Source organism: Branchiostoma lanceolatum, chromosome 7, assembly GCF_035083965.1.
Source record: "Branchiostoma lanceolatum isolate klBraLanc5 chromosome 7, klBraLanc5.hap2, whole genome shotgun sequence".
Lineage (NCBI taxonomy): Eukaryota > Metazoa > Chordata > Leptocardii > Amphioxiformes > Branchiostomatidae > Branchiostoma > Branchiostoma lanceolatum.
In genome coordinates this window covers 3484004-3505222 of record NC_089728.1, presented here as the reverse complement: position 1 = coordinate 3505222, position 21219 = coordinate 3484004, and the positions used below count along the sequence as shown (strand labels likewise).

The window sequence follows — 21219 nt, the reverse complement described above, 5'->3', positions numbered from 1 at the left end:
ACACTACATGAAAGGTACGTACTGTAGAATCTGACCGATCAAAACATTTTTTAAAGATCACTGCTTTTGGTCACTTTTCTACATCATAAAATTTACCTTATTGCACCGCACAGCCATATTCACAGCGTTTGAACATTACTATGCCGTGAGAACGTTATAACGTCTTGAAATGTGCGCCTTTCCCACCGCCGCCTGATGCGTTGTCTGTCATTTTGTCCAACTAGGGAGTTTTCGGTAGGCTACCTAAAACTAGGAGACTTCGCGCGGCTTGCTTTCGCATTGTTTATCAACTCTGAAAATGTGAAATAGTGACGCAAATATGTTGAAAATCAATTCCAAATACCAATCTGAACGGAGATTATCAAATTCAGAACATTTTCTGTTTGGGCGCCAACATTCTACTACACGTAACTTTAAGTTACCCCTAAAAAATACGACGGATCTGTCCTTGGTGCTGAATTTGATATCTTACAGTAGAATTCACCAGTTCTATGTCTGTAACAGTGCTGTACTCACAAACATATACCGCTTGCATCCTAGAAACCCTGCAGGTTCTTCCAAAAACAAAACAAAAACACAGCGACGTCCACTTTGATTCGTATCATTGTTGTTTTCCGTTCTTGTTTGATAATGTCCACGTAACGTTACGTACTTTTAGACCATTGTGTAAAGCTGGCTTGAAAAGTGAGCAAAACTACAAAATTGTATGCTACGTTTTCGGATGTGTTGTCGTATGACTATAAGACCTCGCAACGTTGTGTTTAGCTGTTTAATGTGTTGATGTTAGATGTTGTTGCAACATCGAAGTCTGCCGCAGCGTGTCTCTTCTGCACCGTCCACGCCTCCTGGGGATTTCCCTCCAGCGTTCATCTCTGTTTACCTACCCACCCCTGCGTTACCAGTGGCATCGCCCGGGGATCCCAGCATTCCAGATTCATGATGGCAGACACGAGGTGAGTGTGTGAGCGTGTAGCGGTATTGATCAAGTTTTCTCCCGTTTTCCCTTCATCCGTGGGAGCTGACAGCGTGCCACTGAGGCACAATGGTGTTAGGTGTAAACCTCCCCTCTGGGATCGACACTATTGCCCGTAATCATAGATATTCATCGTCAGTTGCCAAGGGAAAATCGTCACCCAACGCTCAAAATATACAGGTTGACAACAGTGTCGTGTGTAACGGTAACATTTTAGTTTGGCCCATTCCCATAGATGGTCCTTCGGGACTGGGCCATGCATCCATGCGTATCGGAATTTTCACCTCAATCATTTGACGACTCTTTGTCCACTCTCTATTTGTTTTCTCTGCCTAAGGATTTGACGGCGGCACTATCACATTTATGATTATTGGACTGATTCATTATGAATTATGGAAACTCAGTTATTATTATTGAAAGGCCGAGGCTATTTGACAAGTTATCAATTGTCAATAAGATTTTTTTGTACTCTTGACATGATCCTGTTAATAATATTTTTTTCCATCATTGACAGGATGTTAAGGTTTTTTTCATTATTGACAGGATGTTCATGAATAATAATGATTATTTTGCAAACTTGATAGGATGTCCCTTTAAAGGTGTCCTAAGCGATTTTAGGGGGTAAACCTTGAAATATTCTGGGGAAAGCAATTCTGTTAGGTGAAGTTGAAATTGACATTTACTTCCACATATTAGCACATCTGCATCATTATTTCATACTTTGGGCATTTAGAAATAGCACAGAAGCAAGCCACAAAAGGAGTATTTTATTTATTGGGTCCCCCCAAAAATCAGCCCAGAATCCAGCCGTAACCGTTTTCTGTCGACAATTTTCGGTAACTTCCGGCCACGTGACGTCACAATGCCCAAGCACATTGAGCCATGACCACATAATTATTTCTTCGGAAGCGTTCGGGACTTATCGGTCAGAATCGTGCATGTTGGGAAGATTTGAAATGATGGCTGGCCTCCAAGTGCTCAGATTTTCAATGAGTTCCCACCACACAACGACATTGCAATTTTGCTCCATGATGGTCGATATGCCATGGGATAGTGTCATCTAAACTTACTATGGATAGAAATCAGAAAAAGATTGATTTTGAATATGTGACTTTCAGTGCCCTAATATTGCTAAGGGCACCTTTAATAATCTTGTGAATAACACCTCATGATCCTGTCAACCCTAACCCTTAAATACGGTAATCCCAACCCAAACCCTGAGGACGATCCTGTAAAATGATGCAAAGAAAAGACTTATTGACAGTCCTCAGCAAGAATGGGTGTTTAAAAGAAAACGACCCAGCCGGGTTTCGACCAAGTCTGAAATACAAGCTATACAACCTCCTCCATACAAGGTGATCACTTTGACCCGTGGGCCATTGCTAGCCTCTACAAGGCTCCGCTGATCGCTGGGAAAACAGTAGAAATCGGCCAAATAGAGTGAATAGTATGCCAAGGGTAGTCCGCTATCAGGGAAGTTCAATAGGCACCTTTTGAACTGGCAATCATGGCAATCATAGACTACCCTTGGCATACTATTCTATTTGGCCGATTTCTACCGTTTTCCCAGCGATCAGCGGAGCCTGGTAGAGGCTAGGCCATTGCACCAGTTCTTTGAATGGCTGTGCAATGTGTATACTAATTCAAAGCTATGCCTGTTCTTCCTGTCAGTAAGACTTTTTTTCACTATAAACAGGATGTTTCTGTCAATAGCCATGATGGCATTACTGCAATAGATAGCAAGCTGTGGTCCGCACCAGTTTTGAGGATAATACCATCGGACATCCAGATCAAATGTAATTATTACGATCGATACGACAGGATATGACGTTCCTTTGCTTCACTTCACTCTATTGATTTGATATCACAGATCCGTGCCTTCTCCTGCAATAGCCCTGTCCTTAAGCTGGCGTCACAATTCATGCGAGTGTCTGCCGACTTTGTAGATCGCCCGAAGCTCGCCGAATTTCAAAATCGCCCAAGCGTGACCATGTTTTCCAAAGAAAATCTTGGGCGCGTATTCGACAGGACGTCGGCTGTACTTCGGCCAAAAATGCACATTTGAAGCTCGCCAACACGTCGGCCGAGCTGAATTGCTTATTTGTGACGGGAGCTTTAAGGCTTTTCTACCTTTCAAATCTGATGCTATGAGTGATAGGTATCATTTCATTGGTGTTTCTGTCATTTCTTTGGTAAGGCCACACTGACTTAATTATATGGGTGACATCCACGAGCGTGTTTGCGACCATACTGTAATACAAGGGTATCACAAGGAAGCTGCAAAATGAACAAATATTATATATGCTGCAAGTTGAAAACTGATATTGAAAATTGGATGCTAATGAGTCCCCCAAAGTCAAAGAAGAAGATGTGAGAAAAAAAAGAAGAAGAAAGAATTGACTGTTTGGTATAGCTTGTTCTGTGTGTTCAGTCATTTGTTCAACCTTCCTGACCACTTACATATAGATTTCATAATGAAGTCAACTGTTTGTTTTTTTGCCCACCTTTTTTTTCACGCTTCCATCAGTTTTTGGGTGCCCAGAGGATGTCATCCGTATAATCAAATCAGCATGGCCTTATGAGTTAGAATGTTTACTTACATGTAGTTAGGCCTCTCAAACCTATGCAGTAGTTGTGGTTTCTTATTGGCTTCTCTTTTCTGACAGCCTCTCTGACAGGTTGGCCAAGGGTGGTACTGGCAATCATGTCAGGGCTATCAGAAGAGTAGAATCAATTAAAAGCCCTCCAATCCAAAGCCATCCCCAAGGGTTTTTAAGTGTTAATTTGTTAATTGAAACTCTTGTATACATCTTTCTGTCCTGTCTTGTTCATGCTTCTTTGTGACACACAGGAAGAAGATGCCCAGGTAAGGATATAATCTGATATTTATCATACTGACATATGATATGATATTTATCGCACTGATATATAATATGATATGATATTTATCGTACTGATTTGTATACTTATACTGATATCCATCTGGCACTTCATAAACAATGTTGATTGGTGGCAAATGATACTTGATATTCTAAGGGAGGCTATTGTTTGTTTCTGTGAGTGTGACTACTTCTGTACACAATGTCTAGGATCTGTGTTTTTTTTTTAATTTTAGATTTTGTTGTCACCCATGTATGTCCAGCTAATGTATATTATTTGAATGTATGATTTCCTTTTGAAAAACCAATAAAGAGAAAGATAGAGAAAAAAAAGGAGATATTTCTGTCTGTGTTTCTATTGTTATGAAAATATCCTTGTATCTAAGGAATCAGGACCTTTATCTATGCTAATAAGCTAAGGCTTAAGTGATGAGGTGTCTATAGTTAAAGGCCTGGCCGGAATCGATCTGTTACCATGACTCTTAATCAAGTGTCTGTTGCAGCCAGACACTTAATAATCACTTCTGCAAGCCTGCCTAACACATTTGATACTCAGGCCACACCAATTTGATTTCTTGGTCAACAGATTTTTTTATAGATTTTAGCACACAAAAAATCATGAAAACAGATGGCTGGGGTGAAAACTTGCACCTGACCCTGTTCACTCCCTGAAACTGTGTGCAGCAAAGTACAAACTTTCCTCTGAGATCCTGTTTTCCTGTTGATTTTCCAATCTAGCATTTTTTTTAAAATTCCGTTAACCAAGAAATTAAAATGGTGTGGCCTCATCATCAATAAATGTGATTGAAGGGGTCTAATCTTTCAAAATTGAAAAAAAAAGTTAGATTCCAGTATTAAAGCCTTTAATCTCAGTTAGATTTATGACTGTGCTCATTTATGACTATCAAAGTGTGATGTTTAAAAAAGAAACTCCCCAACTAGTCGAGTTGCAATTATTTATACAACATTGTAGATCCTAGCCGTGTCCATGTGGTCTAGTGGTCTGTGCACTCTGCCACTCGCCACATGAAGTTAAAATTCGTGGAGTTAGCAGCCCAAGCCAGCAGCCCAAGATAGATCAATATGCAGAAGAAATGCTCAAAGATCCATGGAAGCAATTTCAACTTCACAAGTTCTTCACGTGTTCAGCTGAAAGGTTGTAAATGGACTTCCCAAAACTAAAAATCCCTTTTCACACCAGCATGTAGTGAAGGATATGCCCCTACTTTGTAGTGTAAAGCCACAGAGCCTACAGACCCAGGGTGGCGTGAACGCTTCATTTCTCATGAATGCATCGGAGTTGAGAGAAGGCGTTATCTCGTCGCAACAGACGTGTGTATGACGTACTCGTGCTTAAGGTCACCTGTTGCTGCATCCATCAGTCTGCGTCGCCAAGCAGGAGAACCGCATCTGTTAGGAAGAGGAGAGATTAATGATAGCAAATTACTGTGTGAACCAGGGACTTATTCCATCTAGTTAAGTATATATGAGTACCAAAGGACGGGTACAGAGCCAGTATTTCTTGCTGACCTGTCCGGGGAAAAAACGGACATAAAAAAATTGATAGACAGGTTTTTGGAGTAAGAAAATTAACAATACTGGCCAGGTAGTAACACATTGTAAAACTTACAATAACAATATAGGGATAACCCGAGGCGATTCACCTGAGCCTGGGTCCTATTCTGTCAAGTACTAGTAGGAGGTCAGTACCGGTACAAAACATCCAGGTTCGGTCCAGGTTTAGAGGATCAGGTTCAGGTCCAGAAATGAACCTGGACCTGATCCTATGGTAAAATATCATTTTATCTTAAGCACAAAAGCCACCTGTAGACTCATCTTTAATACCTATGTGAATATAACATACAGCTTATGGGAAATTAATTGAGACATATAAAGAGATATCAACGATTGCTTTGTCAAATCTGTTCTATGTTGGCCTTAGATTGTTATTTTCTTGGAGCAATAAGCGAAAAGACCACCTGGTCGCTATTCTTGATTTTCTTATTGGTACAAATACCTATGATCCACCAATTTTTTTTGTCCCGTTATTTTGGTTTTACCCACCCACACTCATTAGTGATATTTTTATATGATGAGACTTTGCATTTTTTATATTCAACAAACTGTTGGTAAGTATTCCTTAGCCTTCACCTATAGCTAAGGATGTAATTTGCCAAGTAGAATTATCTGTGAAGAAATGAATGAGAGCACATTACAAGATTTACAGTCAGACTGAGAGCTCTGTAATCTAGAACCTGATACTATAACTACATTTGATGTGCAGTTGTCGCAGATTGAAGTTGATGTGTGATTCAATCATTGTAGGACAATCCCGAAATCCAGGCGGAAACAATTTCATTATCAGGAGATGCAATTCCATTAAAAGTTGGGTTTACTGCAGGGCTCGTTTCCTGTTCTTGATCAGAGTCCAGGGCTGGAAATGCTGGGTGCATATGAACTTTTGTGCACCCAAAATTGGAGCTGTGCACCTAGTTTTTGCTTCGCCATCTGGATCAAATTCAGTGGATCCTATAGGGCCCAATTCGATCCTAGGGGTCGACTCAAGCTCTGGCATGTTGTAAGGGATTGCATTCGTCATTTCGGATGGTGACGTAAAGCCGGCGGCCCCATGTATGAGGGAGCTTCAGGCATTAGCCTCAAGCGTCGAACCTCTGCATGTAAAAGAACCCAACACACTTATCGAGAAGAGTAGGGGTGACCCGGTGAGCTTGGCCCAAAACGCGAGCCGTAGCGAAGCCGCATTGCACTTCCAGTAGCTACTTGAAAAAGCATCATGCTTCACCTCAAATGAGGATGCCTTGAAACGAAACTGAAACTAGATTTCATACATATTAAGGTACCATTGTTCACAAGTATCAGGGTATTTTTGACATTTAAGTGTAAAGGAAAACCTTTGTTTTGCACTTGAAAGTTTTGAATGTGGGTGTACCAATGCCCCTGGTGTAGAATAAAACGTACACGTCAAGGTACTATTGTACACAAGTACTAGGGTATTCTTGACATTTAAGTATCAGAAAAAGAAAGAAAACCTTTGTTTTATTACTTTATTACAATTTTAAGGCTGGCTATAAAAGTTGGGTTCATTTTATGTTATGCACCCAAGATTTTTCTCTGTGCACCTAAATTTTTAATGTTAGGTGCACCTATGAATTTCTAGCCCTGGTATTTGTAATGCCACCCGATACAATCCATTAGAGTTGCAATTAAGATGTTATGGAATGGCAAAAGTTTTGTTGTAGTAGATATCGCTCTCCGGAGTTGGCTTGACCCTACATGTAGTTTATAATTTCCTCATTTGAATGTTGCTCACTTTAAAGTCTTCAATTAGGCCATGTTTGTACTGTGGCCAAAGTATAAGATGATTTTATATCTCAAATCAGTGTGCCAGAGTAGTTATCAAAAATGTTTGCACGTTGCAAAGTTTGTTCAACTATGATCATTTTGAGTGTGCACGGTTGGAAACAGGCCCACTTCAGTAAAGGAAGTATTGATGTTGGCTTTTAGCTATCGGAAAAACCTTTTCACGGAGTGAACTCTTGTGCATCAATGCCAAGGTAAAGGTTATATGGTATTGAACTCCCTGATCTATGTCTTACAAATGTTGGCACTGCCCCAGAAAGGTGAATGAACTGTTTGTAGTAAGATTTTAGTTGTTGTCTTGAGTTTTTTTAGGTGTTTTTGTCAGTAATTGGTTTATTTGTCAATGAGCAAAATCAAGGGTGTCCAACAATAGGCTGAAGTAATGTCAGGACATAACAACAGTTAAGATCATAGCGTAGAAATTATAGCAATTAACGTTATGTTTATTTACATAGGAACATTGAAATCAACATCAAAGAAAGGAAACATTGACTACAATTAAAAGAGAGTTAGTGGTTATGCTAAAATGTTTTCAGAAATGGCTACTAATGTTTTCCTGTTTTTTTCTTGGTGCTAAGATTATTTTAAAAATCCGTTAACCAAGAAATTAAATTGGTGTGGCCTAATAATGCGAATTTAGCACAGGTGGAATCACTTGTTCAATAGGCAGTACACTGTTTCCATAGCGTTTTTACTATGACAGTACGAGTAATGTCAGTTTGTGAAATTACCTTAGGCCACACCAATTTAATTTCTTGGTTTAATAACAGAATTTTAAAAAAAATGCTAGATTGGAAAATCAACATGAAAACAGAATCTCAGAGGAAAGTTTGTACTTTGCACACAGTTTCAAGGAGTGAACAGGGTCAGGTGCAAGATTTCACCTCAGCCTTCTCTTTTAATGATGTCCTCGTGCTAAAATTATTATTTTTAAATCCGTTAACTAAGAAATTGAATTGGTGTGGCCTTATTTGTGGACCACTGATTTCAGCTCTGACAAGTAGCAGTGCTGGATATGTTGAGATTGTTTTGAGAGATTCAGCAAAGTTCTATGGATTGGTTGTACAGATTCTTCTCTTTTCTGGAAAGGAAAGTGATCTCGAACCAGTTTAGCTCAAATGAACAGATGAGCTAATCTTCCACTGGTCATCATGACAGAGAAGACAGACGCTATGTACAGTATTTACAGGTTAATTGCACTGGGAAAATCCCCCTAGCTTTTTTCGACAAGCACAATGAACAGTGGACCACGGCTTAACGTCCAGTCCAAAAGACTGCGACCCTTTCCGGTAGCGTGCATGTTGGGTGAGCAACACAGCCGGGATCAAACCCGAGGCTTCTAGTTCCAGAGGCAAGATCGCTAACCACTGGACTACGCATGCTACCTCTGGCAACTGTGAACTGTGACCTGAATCCTTACCTAGATTCTATAATTCAAATCAATTTGTTTTCTCACAGTCCATTGGTTATAGAAGAGTGTCCAGAGGAAGACGACAGCAGAGGCAGGAGAAGACAGAACAATATCCATGCGGCAGAGGAGTATGGGATAGAGATGAACAACACAGGCCACAGCAGGAGGAGAAGATACAGTATAGAGGAGGAGGACTGCTCAGAGGATGGAGACACACCGGTGAGTAGGATGGTCTTGTTTAAAGTGTCAACTATTTGTTTATTGTTTGTTAGTTTGCGTAAAAAGTAAACTGCCTTTAGGCGCAAGGCTTGATCCACTCACACCGCAAAGGACCCCTACTCTTTTCAATAACTGTGATGGGATCCTTAATATGCTCTAGGCGTGGCTCTCCTCAAACACTGAACCAGCTTTACGTCCCATCTGAGAGGATGAAGCTATAGGTACTCATTTTTAAGAGTCAAGTAAGGAAATATTATTCATTTTCACCTGAGTCAAGTAAAGAAATACTACTAGGTGTAAAGTGCCTTTCCTAAGGGCACGACACTGGGGCTTTCTAGGGATTTGAGCCCAGAATTTTTAGATTCTAAGTCAAACTCCCTAACCACAAGACCCTTGCCACCAGGTTATTATCTTAAACCATGATTTCTGTGTCTAGAAAATGAAATCACAGAATCTTTGGTATTTCCTACGTGTCCACCAGGAATTAGAATAGAAGGGGGGGAAGAGGATCAGTAGACTTGGACTGGATCATCTTTTCTGTGATCAAGTATTAAAAGTAGTGTGACAGTCTTACTCTTTAGGCCACACCAATTTAATTTCTTAGTTAACAGATTTTTTCTTTTTAATTTTAGCACAAGGACATCATTAAATTAAAACAGGAGGCTGGGGTGAAAATTGCACCTGACCCTGTTCACTCCCTGAAATGGTGTGCACCAAAGTACAAACTTTCCTCTGAGATTCTGTTTTCCTGTTGATTTTCCAATCTAGCATTTTTTTTAAAAATCTGTTAACCAAGATATTAGATTGGTGTGGCCTTATAAAGCAGAAATATTACATGGCAAAAAACCTTGATTCATGTGAGAAACAACTAGGAAAAACCATGCTTTCAATTCTCCAAGTATCCTATTACCACTTCCACCTTATATGCTGCCACTATGTAATATTCACATCACTGCAGACTCACACCAAGACAAACAAACAAACACCAACTGATTACAATTCCTTCATGAAAAAAGACAAAATTGATATTGCTTTCTTTAAAGATGTTGTTTTATGCAAAGAACAGAGACAAAGACAAGGTATAAAAATTATCAATAATGTAAGGTCCAAACTCAGAACAATCAGATAGATAACAATCTATGTAAGATAATTTAATAATGAATAGAGCCAAATGTTGCCATAACATGATATTATTAGTAATTGAAATCTGTCTCTATTTCCCCAAGGGCCATATGCCTTGTCATTAATTAATATAAGGATGATATGATATGATAGGATCATATGGGCCGTGTATTGATTGCACATAGAATATGAGAATGATACTACCATGGAAAATGTTTTGCTGTTGTCTTGTAATTGGATGTTCCAATTTGAAAGACAATGCCGTAGACATTTCCTTCAACTGTCAAACCTGTCTATTGTGACCTGGCGTGCACACTGTATAAGGGACATGCAGAAAATGGCCTCTGTTAACAGGTGGCCATTTGATATATTATCTGTATCTATGATAGACAGAATTCTTCATGCTTTGCTCATTGTAATACTAACTACAATCAACCCTACATCCAGCCACAGCAAGTAAATCTAATGGATGACATTAGCACATTCTCATCTGATTTTTAAAAAAACAGGGAATTTTGTACCCTTCTTATTTTCCTTTTGCCGATCTTGTTTTTTCGGTACTCTTGCAATTTTTTAATTTGGGGTCTGCATAGGATGTCGTCCATGAAATTTACTTACTGTGACCTCAAACTAGTCAAAGTCATATCCTGTGAAAATATTTTCACATGGACGTACATGTACATCATTTAGGTTGATCTCCAAATAATGAGTGACCTGAACCCACCATGTCCCTCCCCTTGCTGAACAGACCATCAACTGAATGGAACATCAATAAATGATTAATGACCACAGCTCAGCCACCATCACTGCCTCAAAGACTTCACTTTAATCAAATGTTCTCACCCTTTTCTTGAACCGTTTGCAACCCGGGGCACGTGTGGAACATTCTGACAATCCTGGAGGGCTATGGTTCAAATGTTAAGTTGAATAGCATGCAAATCTCGGGAATTAAATGTGGAAACCTTCTAATGGCTTTCATTTTTGTGCTTCATTTAATGACTGTATCTTAAGAATATGTCACATTTAAATAACATTGTCACAATCAGGTCAAACTGAATGTAATGTGATAAGCTAGATATTTTTCTGTAGTATATCATTCATAGAACATCATAGAATTAACTACCAGGCACTGTAAATAAAATTATGTTAAGTGAAATAAACGTAAAATAATGGACTGAGATGCTAAAAAAATCAATGATCCTTTTCTAAAGACATTCCTAATCCTGTCTCTAGAAATCTGACAGAATCATTACATTTTTCAGCATCTCCATTATATTCTTTGACAGTCCGTTAGGCAGCCTAGATGTAATTTTCCATTTTGAAACGTAAAGCCTGCTGGCTAGGAAGTTTCTTCTTCAACTGACAACTTCAGGAACACCATGCTCGTAAAATTCAATGTTTATGGGCAAGGCTATCATGAGAAGTTATGCAATACCTTACGACAGCCTCAGAGCTATAGTATTGATATAATTTCATGTTCGCTTAAGCTGGTATAATTTCCAGTAGTATCGACTACTTCAGACAGCAGCCTACTACTTCATCCAATATTTATTATTCAGGGCACATGTGTGTGCAGTAGACCTGATACAAGGATCAGTTTTACCACTGACACTCACTGACAGAAGTTACCCCGTTAGTTCCAACTCAAAGAACCGTGTTATCTATATATCCTTCTTGGGAGCACATCATCCTCCAAGTCTGCCAGAGACCGATCCTTTGCTCATTCCATTCTTGCTGAGCAGTAAAAGGTGTTGTGGGGAAACCTTATGTGCCTTCTAAGCACATCCTAGTGCGTCAGGCAGACTTTTAACATTCTGCTGAATGTGAGTGATCAAAGAGTGGAAGTTGTTAGTGTGAAGTCTGGTGTGCAAAGCTGCCTGAGTCTGTCGGCAGAGTTCAAAAGGGTGATGGGTACGTGCGTCACAGTCTGTGATCTCGTACTCCTGATGGTCGACTCTTCAAAGTTCCCTCAGACACCATTAAGGAGCTGGAAGAATCCTGTCCACCCACATTCTGATTTAAGTCTGAAGTAATCATGGAATGTACATGTATGCCACATTCTCCTACGCAGAGCCTCGTCCAGACGAGTGCAGATGTCCACAGCCTATACAATATACCTCGGGGAGGCTCTGCAAAACTGGGCTTAGGTTTCCACTTTTGCGGGTGTGGCCTCTAACCAGATGTCAAAAAATTAGAGATTTGGCTTTACCTAAGAAAAGCATTTGCTGATTCCCTGATTGGTACGTAAGATATGCACAAAATGTGAAAAAGATCAGTCATGAGCATGAATTGTGTATATATCTTGATGAAATAGTGCACTATTTAGTTTTCGTTCCCGCAAAAAGCCCAGCTGTGTCCCAGTTTGGAAATCGTTACTGAAAAGAAGTACCAGATGCCATCTTGTTGCATGTTTACATTTGGTTTAATGTACAGAACATGTAATATAGCTCTTAGGCTGCCAAATGTTCTCTGAATAAAGCCTCATTATTATTATCATTTCGATAGCGATCAGGACGATTCGGATGTCCCTGGTTAAGTAAGCCTGGTTTAGGATTAAGGTTGACCAGGGTGTTGGGCCGAGTTGGTGTGATTAGCCATGAACCGAGTTGTAAAGGGCCAAAGCGCCGACGTCCCTTTCGACCGACCCACCCCGAACTAAATCACGATCTATGATAGACAGCAACCTTAATGCACATTATCACTACAAGATTAATGGACTCCTTCCTCTGATGGATGTGGGGATGTTTAAAGATTACAGATCGTGACCAGATGTCTGTCACATAATGCTTAAGTACTGGCGAGCAGCCGGGCAGTTTGCTGGTACGTGAAATTATGAAGAATAAAACAATAAACTCTAAATATTTCTTGTTCATTTTCCTCAAAGACAGCCGCTTGGAAGTGCAATGTGAAGACTAGCGGAAGACTAGCCGACCGCTGCCCACCCCTATATCAGGGACTCCCGCAGCAGTATAATCAAATACTGGATAGTACTACATGTTCTATACAATTGTACATAATTTTTTACAGGGCTTACATCTACCAACCTACAAACTACATTTGTGCCTCAGAAAAAATCAATAATTACAGATACGATCTTTCAACAGGGTCAGGAGTTCAGCTACAGGTTAACAAGAAATGTATTTCCTGATGTGAATGGTTGATTGAGTACAGAGAATCTGCATAAGTGCATGACATTAAAGTGTCGTTACCGTAGATACCCTTGATAGGACAGAGTAAGAGGCAGTGTAGACTGCATTTTAAGTGGCTTATCAAGACAAAAGATATGTACAGTCATTCCTTGGATTGTCATTAGAATGCTTAATACTATAATAACAGCAGTTTTAATCTACTCTAGTGTTTCTGCAATTTCCGGCAATGTATTGTATTGTACAATGCAATCATAAGGGATGTCCTGCTTCCAATTACATTGAAGTTGGTAACTGGGAGACTCCAGTTCAAATCCTGGCATAGGACATCTTGGGTTGGGGCTGCACCGTCTTTCAGAAGGGACGTAAAATGGGGATCCCATGTTCAAGGAAGTGCATCAAGCACGTTAAGAAGGTAGGGCTCAGGCAACCCCTCCCTGTGAAAATCTACCCTGCTACAGAAACTTCAAAGAAACTTGCATGTAGCGTGCGTAGTCCAGTGGTTAGCAATCTTGCCTTTGGAACTAGATGCCCCGGGTTCGATCCCGGCTGTGTCGCTCACCCAACATGCACGCTACCGGAAAGGGTCGCAGTCCTTAGGACGGGACCTTAAGCGTCTGTCCTCTCTGTCACGACCAGTGGAAGATTAGCTCATCTGTTCATTGAGTTCATTTGAGCTTAACTGGTTCGAGATCACTTTCCTTTCCTTTCCTTTTGCTGATCTATGTGCCGCTAGGCTTACTTACCATGCATCCTCCGTGGTGCTATGTTAATCTGTGGAACTGTTCCAAAGCAATATTGGTAAGGGGTTTAAGTCTGCCATCTCTGATTGCCTTGTGTAATAAAGAAACATCACTTTGATTCTAATAGGAATGGCCAGATCCTTTCTCATGCAGCTGGTTTTCTCATGCAGAAAAGAATCAGTTATAGATATCTGACAGCTAGTCCATTGTTAGGGGTTTGATTTCTAGACGTAAATGGTAGCTATTTGGACAGAACGCGTCATGAGGTATTCTTGGTGCGCAATCAAGCAAGGCTGACTGATCATTGGACTCGCATCAAAGTCTGCTTCCAATGTCCCACTTCTTTGATGTTTTAATGGCTATTGATCTGATAATGTACCTGTCAGGCACAAAAGTGGTGGTGCCATGCTTGGAGAGATGTGAGCAGGGATAGTTATGACGTGTGAAACAGCGTAGCCCCTTCTGTCTGTGTTGGTGTTTATTTGATTGATGAGGGCATAGTTAGGCCACACCAATTTAATTCTCGGTTAACAGAATTTATAAAAAAATGCTAGATTGGAAAATCAACATGAAAACAGGATCTAACAGGAAAGTTTGTACTTTGGTGCACACAGCTTCAGGGAGTGAACAGGGTCAGGTGCAAGTTTTCACCCCAGCCTTCTGTTATAATGATTTCCTCATGCTAAGATTAAAAAGAAATAATCTGTTAACCAAGAAATTAAATTGGTGTGGCCTTAGTTCAGAGTTGTGTATCACTCATTCACTGTAGCTGTAGTAGCTAGAACACCCTGCAACTGAAATTGGTACTTTTGTGTCTGTGTCCTTTTGTGTCACACTGGCCTTGACCTAAATGATTGATGATATGTTGCGTGACATAATGTGCAATTACACAACATCCTTCAGCACCAAGGACAGCTGCACCTCACATCCTGCCCACCCCTGTGCGACCCTGATTATGGTACAGTCCACATCATCTTTTATGTATTTATTTATTCATTTATTGGTTTGGCTCATCTTATACAATGTAAGATCATCTTGTACAATGTTTGACTCGGGCTGAATTGATTTCATGTGTCCAATCAGCCAAAGAAAAATTCAAAAGGAACAATTCGATGATCTCACCCTTTGGTTGGTATTCGAAATGCAACAGGAAAGGTAAAGGTAAAGCAGTCATCCTCAATTGAAGCATGATGCCTTTTCAAGTAGCTACGGTAGTAGTCCTAGTAGTGAACCATAGCAAAGCAATAGTTCTGGATGTACATGCGCCATCGCATGATCATTATTGTCTCCATTTCAGGTAACCAAAATGAATCAAACTCTCTTAGTAAATGTTCCTTTAGTTGATTAACTATAAGCATGTTTGAGTTAAAGAAAAGGATTTAATTCGGCATAGCAAGCAGGCCTTGAAGCTCCAATGTTTTCCTTGGTGGGTGCTACAGGGCTCGAAATTCTCTCTTGGAAATATGTGCACTGGTGCACCTAACCCAAAAAATTAGGTGCACAGAAAAAAATTTTTGGGTGCACCACATAAAATAAAGTTGAATGTCAGCAAAACATATGTTTGACGCTACTGCCTCTCTTAAGAACTTAATTCTATCTAGATTTTAAATTTCAACCAAGCAATACATGAAATAAAGTACAACAAAAGGTTAAATTGCTTTTTCTGATACTTACATTTCAAGAATATTCTGTATGCTAGCGTAAAAGAGAACTGTTACGCTATAGAGTACAAAAATATCTAGGTGCACCAGTGCACCCACAGTCAAAAATTAGGTGCACAGCTCCAATTTTGGGTGCACACAGGTGCACATGCACCCACTATTTTGAGCCCTGGTGCTAGGTAACTCTTGACCTCGTTTCAGTAGTCCATAACCTCTGCGTTCACGGCTCAGTACTTATTTTCCTACAATGTGATTTTCTACGAGTCATTGGCTGTGTTCCCAATTAAGGGTCTGCATGGGGGATCCTGGAAATGATTGACAGTGAATTTAGGAGGGCTGGCAATACTTAAAGGTAAACTCAGGAGGACAGGCAACACTTCACAGTGATTTATTTGACTTATTCTTGTGAAGGTTTTGGGAAAGATTTCATCTGATTATTCAATGGTATTCATATGGCGTCTGGCAAAACTCGAGTGCTCCAGGGTGAGTTTGGTCCAAACTGGCATTTGACTATGCCATAGGAAGAGTTTGTCCATAATACTTTATGCTGAGGGGGTGTCCCTGTGGTATAGTGGTCTGCGCTTCTGTCACTTACCACATCTGGTTCAAATTACTTGAAGGCCCGAGTTCAACTCCCGGGTAGGACACCTCTGGACAAGAAGCGCATGGAGTCATACCAAAGACTTCATAAAAATGGTACATACTTCTGAAACAGTATGGAAGTCAAACACACTCCACTGCCAGTGGACTAGCCCCCTGCTGCAGTGATTGCACCACAGTGTGAAACGGGGATGGGCCCTGCCCTATACAGCTTATGGTGTGGAAGGATTTTAACAACAACTTTATGCTGAATTGAGGATAACAAATAACATACTATGTAGAATAAATCAACCAATTACGCTACACGAAAAATTTACGATCAACACTTAAAAGTTTTATTGAAAACTGCATGCAGACCCTCCCAATTCCCTTAACTGACTTATGACTACTTCACACAATAACGTTCAAAGCCAGTAGACTACATATTGTCCATCGATCGCTGCAGACAATCTCTCTTATTCCTCGTGAGAATCTGTAGGTTGTGGCGCCCTTGGGAAATTCATGCAAGGCTCCCATTGACTGATCACTTCTCAACTAGTACATGCTGTAGGTGTCACCCACGGAAATTAGGGTCAATGGCTTTACGTGGAAAGACCTACGAGGAATCAAATTCTGTGGCGCGATTCAATATCCGAAGAAGCCAATGGTGTCAAGCTGGTAGTTATGATATACTGCAGGTCTTATTTCCTTGTGCCCTTGAAGACGGAGTTATAAGACGATAGAGCTGAAGATGGTGTACTTGAGATGGCTACAGTGCCATCATCGATGGAAGATACATTCATCCACACTGTTATATGTTGGTAGGAATTACATGTATATGGAAAAAAATTGTCTAGTTGAATAGTCTCTCTGGATTCTTTTAGAGGTAGAACGCTTTTCATTCTTTTAACTTCAAGCAGAATTTGAAGTACACGAATCTTCAGGTGACCCTAGAATAAGCTTGAAACTCCAGCAGACATGATTGATTGACTGAGCTTTCTCGTGGTCATCTTTGTGTGCTAAAGAGAGAACCCTACGTGGTGTATTCCATTTCACCTGAGGTACCAGCTCGACCCCACTTCAATATGCGAAATGCACCAGAGGTTGAGAAAATTTGGTGTCCACAAACAAAACATTGTAAGAACATCAATTTAAATGTCAAAATCCGTTGTTCGAATTTTTGACAGCGGTGGGTTCATTGCACACAAAGTATGTTGACTTCAAATCCGGCTTCTAGCTAGGCATGCGTCCATGCGTCAATTGGACGCATGATACTAAAATAACAAGGAAATTGGACGCCCTCTTTTCAGCTGGACGCACAGAGGATCCCCTGTTTCCTTGGTAATTACAGACACATCTTACTGTGTTATAGTGTCACTGATGCTTTTTTAGTCCTACCAGACACTGGGACAGCATGAAAACTGATTGACATGCCAGGAAATTATTAATCCATACAGCCCATTGGGAGACAGAGTAGGAACAAGCAGTTTTTAGTGCTTGAAATGGTCTGCTAAAAGTATGATAAGACTAAAACACACCTAACCCTAAGGCTGTACTCTAGAAAAATTCTCCCCAAGGAAACTTGGTTGCAATTAACATCTACTAGCATAATTCCATCAGGATACATAATTCCGCCACCCTGAAAATATACATCCAAACAGATCTCCATCCCAATGTCCCCCAGTTAAACGCACTGTATATTCAAACTGTGCATACATGAGGGTGCTGCACTTAAAGATCTGTAAAATCCACTGATTTTAAGTGCTGGATTTATGTAACCTGGTGGATTAATGTTAAGGCCACACCAATTTAATTTCTTGATTTTTTAAAGAAATTTCTAGCACGAGTACATCATTAAAACAGAAAGTTGAGGTGAAAACTTGCACCTGACCCTGTTCACTCCCTGAAACTGTGTGCACCAAAGTACAAACGTTCCTCTGAGATTCTGTTTTCCTGTTGATTTTCCAATCTAGCATTTTTTCAAAAATTCAGTTAGCCAAGAAATTAAATTGGTATGGCCTAATGGAGGATATATGCCAGTCAAATTATCTGGCAGTTCGTTTCTTGGCTATTACCAAACCTTCTCACTCAAGTCGGCGGCACACCGTCAACGTCCTTTGACCAAATTTGTTAATGGCCAGAAAGTCACCAAATTTCACAATCGTTGGAGACTCCAGTATATTGTTCACCTAAAATCTATCCTATCAAGTTCAACAGAGCTTGGTGACCTGCAAACAAGATACAAGATACAAACACCAACCATCAACCAATGCCAAAAAATTGCACAGTGATCAAGAGGTATTGTTGCCCAAAATTCCTTTAGATTTCACAGACTTGGCGGGGGAGATATTTACATGCAGTATGCTGGCTTCACCACCGTCCCACAGGACTATTCTCCTGCCGTAGATATCATCAGAATGGAACCTTTGTTCTGCAAGGGTGTGATTGGGAGTTGAAGTTTAATTGATTTTTGTTCAAAGTTACCCCCAATGGATAACGGAAAGATTAAGTTATCAGTACAATCAGCCTCTAGTATATCCATCTCTAAACCCCAAAGCCTGCTGGGAACACACCCACGTGTGACTATACCATGTTACACACCCATGTGTGACTATACCATGTTACATGCCCATGTGACTGCATCATGGTACACACCCAAGTGACTGCACCATGGTACACACCCACGTGACTGCCCCATGGTACACACCCACATGACTGCACCATGGTACACGCCCATGTGAGACTGCACCAGGACACACACCCACGTGTGACTGCACCGGGTACACACCCATGTGAATGCACCATGGTACACACCCACATGTAACTGTACCATAGTACACACCCATGTGTAACTGTACCATATAGTACACACCCATTTGTGACTGTACCATGGTACACGCCCATGTGTTACTACCATGGTACACACCCACAGGACTGCATCATGATACACACACACTAGTTTTGCCCCACCCCTACAAAATGAGTGGGATGGGCAAAAATTTAAAGCATGTTGTGACCCCAACATTTCTATATTTTCTCATCTTCCTGTTGTTCCCTGGGAGACCCCAAAGTTGGGGCCAAATGATTGCTTCAGGGGAGCCAGACATATAACCTGCTCGATTAGATCTGTGGGCTGTAGAGATAGAGACTTGGCTGGCCAAGGAGGAAATTGGAGGTAGTTTCAACTAAACTTAATGTTGATTTCTTTCAAGAGGCTTCCATTATCATCTTTTATGGCCGTAAATGGAGGCTGTTTTCAGGGTTTTCTGTTATCTTTCATGCGATGGCATTACAGGACTTACTGGGTGATTTCACAACTCTCCAAGTAGTGGTTAAAGGAGGAGATCTTTAGGCCTAAGGAAAAAAACTTGCACCTGACCCTGTTCACTACCTGAAACTGTGCGCACCAAAGTACAGACTTTCCTCTGAGATTCTGTTTTCATGTTGATTTTCCAATCTAGCATTTTTTTAAATTCCGATAACCAAGAAATTAAATTGGTGTGGCCTAAGTCTTGAAAAAAAATCACATCACCACTGTTATAATTTGTTGGAGGCCTTAACCACAGGTGCCATTCTACCCATGTGAAAATATGCAGGTTGCTGAGGCCCAAAATTCCAGACTTCTTGGGGCATATATTTAGCACAGACAGGCACATCTACAAAATCCTCCACGTTTGTAGCTCTGTACACGTACATGTGATGAAAAAAAAGTCTTATGAATTGACCTTCTACATGCTATGGTTCTAATGGCAGATTGTATTACATTTGCCAAGCGATCGGTTTAAGGCTTAGACCTCACCTGAGGTCAAATTGTTCTGAGGTTCATGTTTGGCATCTTCCCAACCTCCTAGTACTAGAGCCCATGATAAGCCCCGAGGAAATCGTTATTCTTTTTACGGCACGAATTTAAAGGAGCGTGAACAACCACCATTTGGAAAGACTATCTTTGCCTGAAAAAGCCTGCTATAAATATGCATCTATCTGATATATCTTCTAGCGCAAGAGCGCCACCGCTGCGAATGGTAGTTGGCATAGTCCAGGCATTATTCAATGTGCAGTTACACATACTAGGTCTGTCTCCTACGGGACGGAGCACATTGATTTTCTCCCTTCCCGGTCAATGAGTAAGTCCGAAATTACAGACTTGCAGTTATCATATCGGTAAAACTGGAGAGGCAGGTCCCGATGTATATTTTTTCTTGTTGTTTTTGCAATATCCCATCGACAGGAATCAGCGGTGCCAGGTTGTACTTCTAATTTAGGAATATCAGAAAAAGGCTGTGATTTGATTATTGTGTGGATGTGTTATCGGAAAATTGAGCAGACCTCTCGCATCAGAGCCTTCCATGTGACTGACAGCAGATCTATGACATGTCCCTTGTGTCCTTTCCTTAGTACAACCATGGCATTCACAGTAATGGAGTGACATTACCTTTTACTCTAGAAGGGCAATGAATGAAGACTTAGTCAGCAGCAAGTATCAAAATATGTCTAAGGCCTAGGAAAATGAATGCTGTGTTTCCAATTATGTCCTAAGAAATTAGTAAAGAATTCAGCCAAACTGTTAAAAAGTTAAAGTACTCCCCGCACCGAAGGTGCATAAGGCGGCGCCCATCTCCATTTCTGTAGCCCTGGGCCACACAACTTTGTGCAAGTCACTACAGCAGGGGGCTAGTCTACAGCCAAACTGAGGCCACACCAATTTGATTTCTTGGTTAAAGGAATTTTTGAACAAATGCTAGAAAATCAACATGAAAACAGAATCTCAGAGGAAAGTTTGTACTTTGGTGCCCACAGTTTCAGGGAGTGAACAGGGTCAGGTGCAAGTTTTCACCCCAGCCTTCTGTTTTAATGATGTCCTCGTGCTAAAATTTTACCCAAAAAAAATCTGTTAACCAAGAAATTAAATTAGTGTGGCCTCAGTGCTCTTGCTGAAAAAGTGTCTCAATACTGTAAATATTGAAACTTTTGCTGTGGTTTTATTTTTGCGGTTTTTGCCGTGATCTCTCCACCATTATACATGTTTCTCCCTTCAATGACTACTGTACTACAGATTTGTTTCAACCATGACTTCAAAACCCTCCTATCATGAAATAAAACTACCG

At 40.6% G+C, this 21219-nt stretch overlaps 1 protein-coding gene across 2 annotated transcripts in view; it reads left to right on the top strand.

Annotated features, from left to right (window-relative positions):
* Nucleotides 1-3828: 3828 nt before the first annotated feature.
* LOC136438593 (uncharacterized) overlaps nucleotides 3829-21219 on the top strand; it is a 42590-nt gene continuing 25199 nt past the window's right edge. For both annotated transcript variants that reach the window (XM_066433463.1, XM_066433462.1), the window contains exons 1-2: nucleotides 3829-3839; nucleotides 8692-8863. In XM_066433463.1, the coding sequence (XP_066289560.1) occupies nucleotides 3832-3839; nucleotides 8692-8863 (180 nt within the window). In that variant the 5' untranslated portion in view covers nucleotides 3829-3831. The remainder of the gene's footprint in view (nucleotides 3840-8691; nucleotides 8864-21219) is intronic.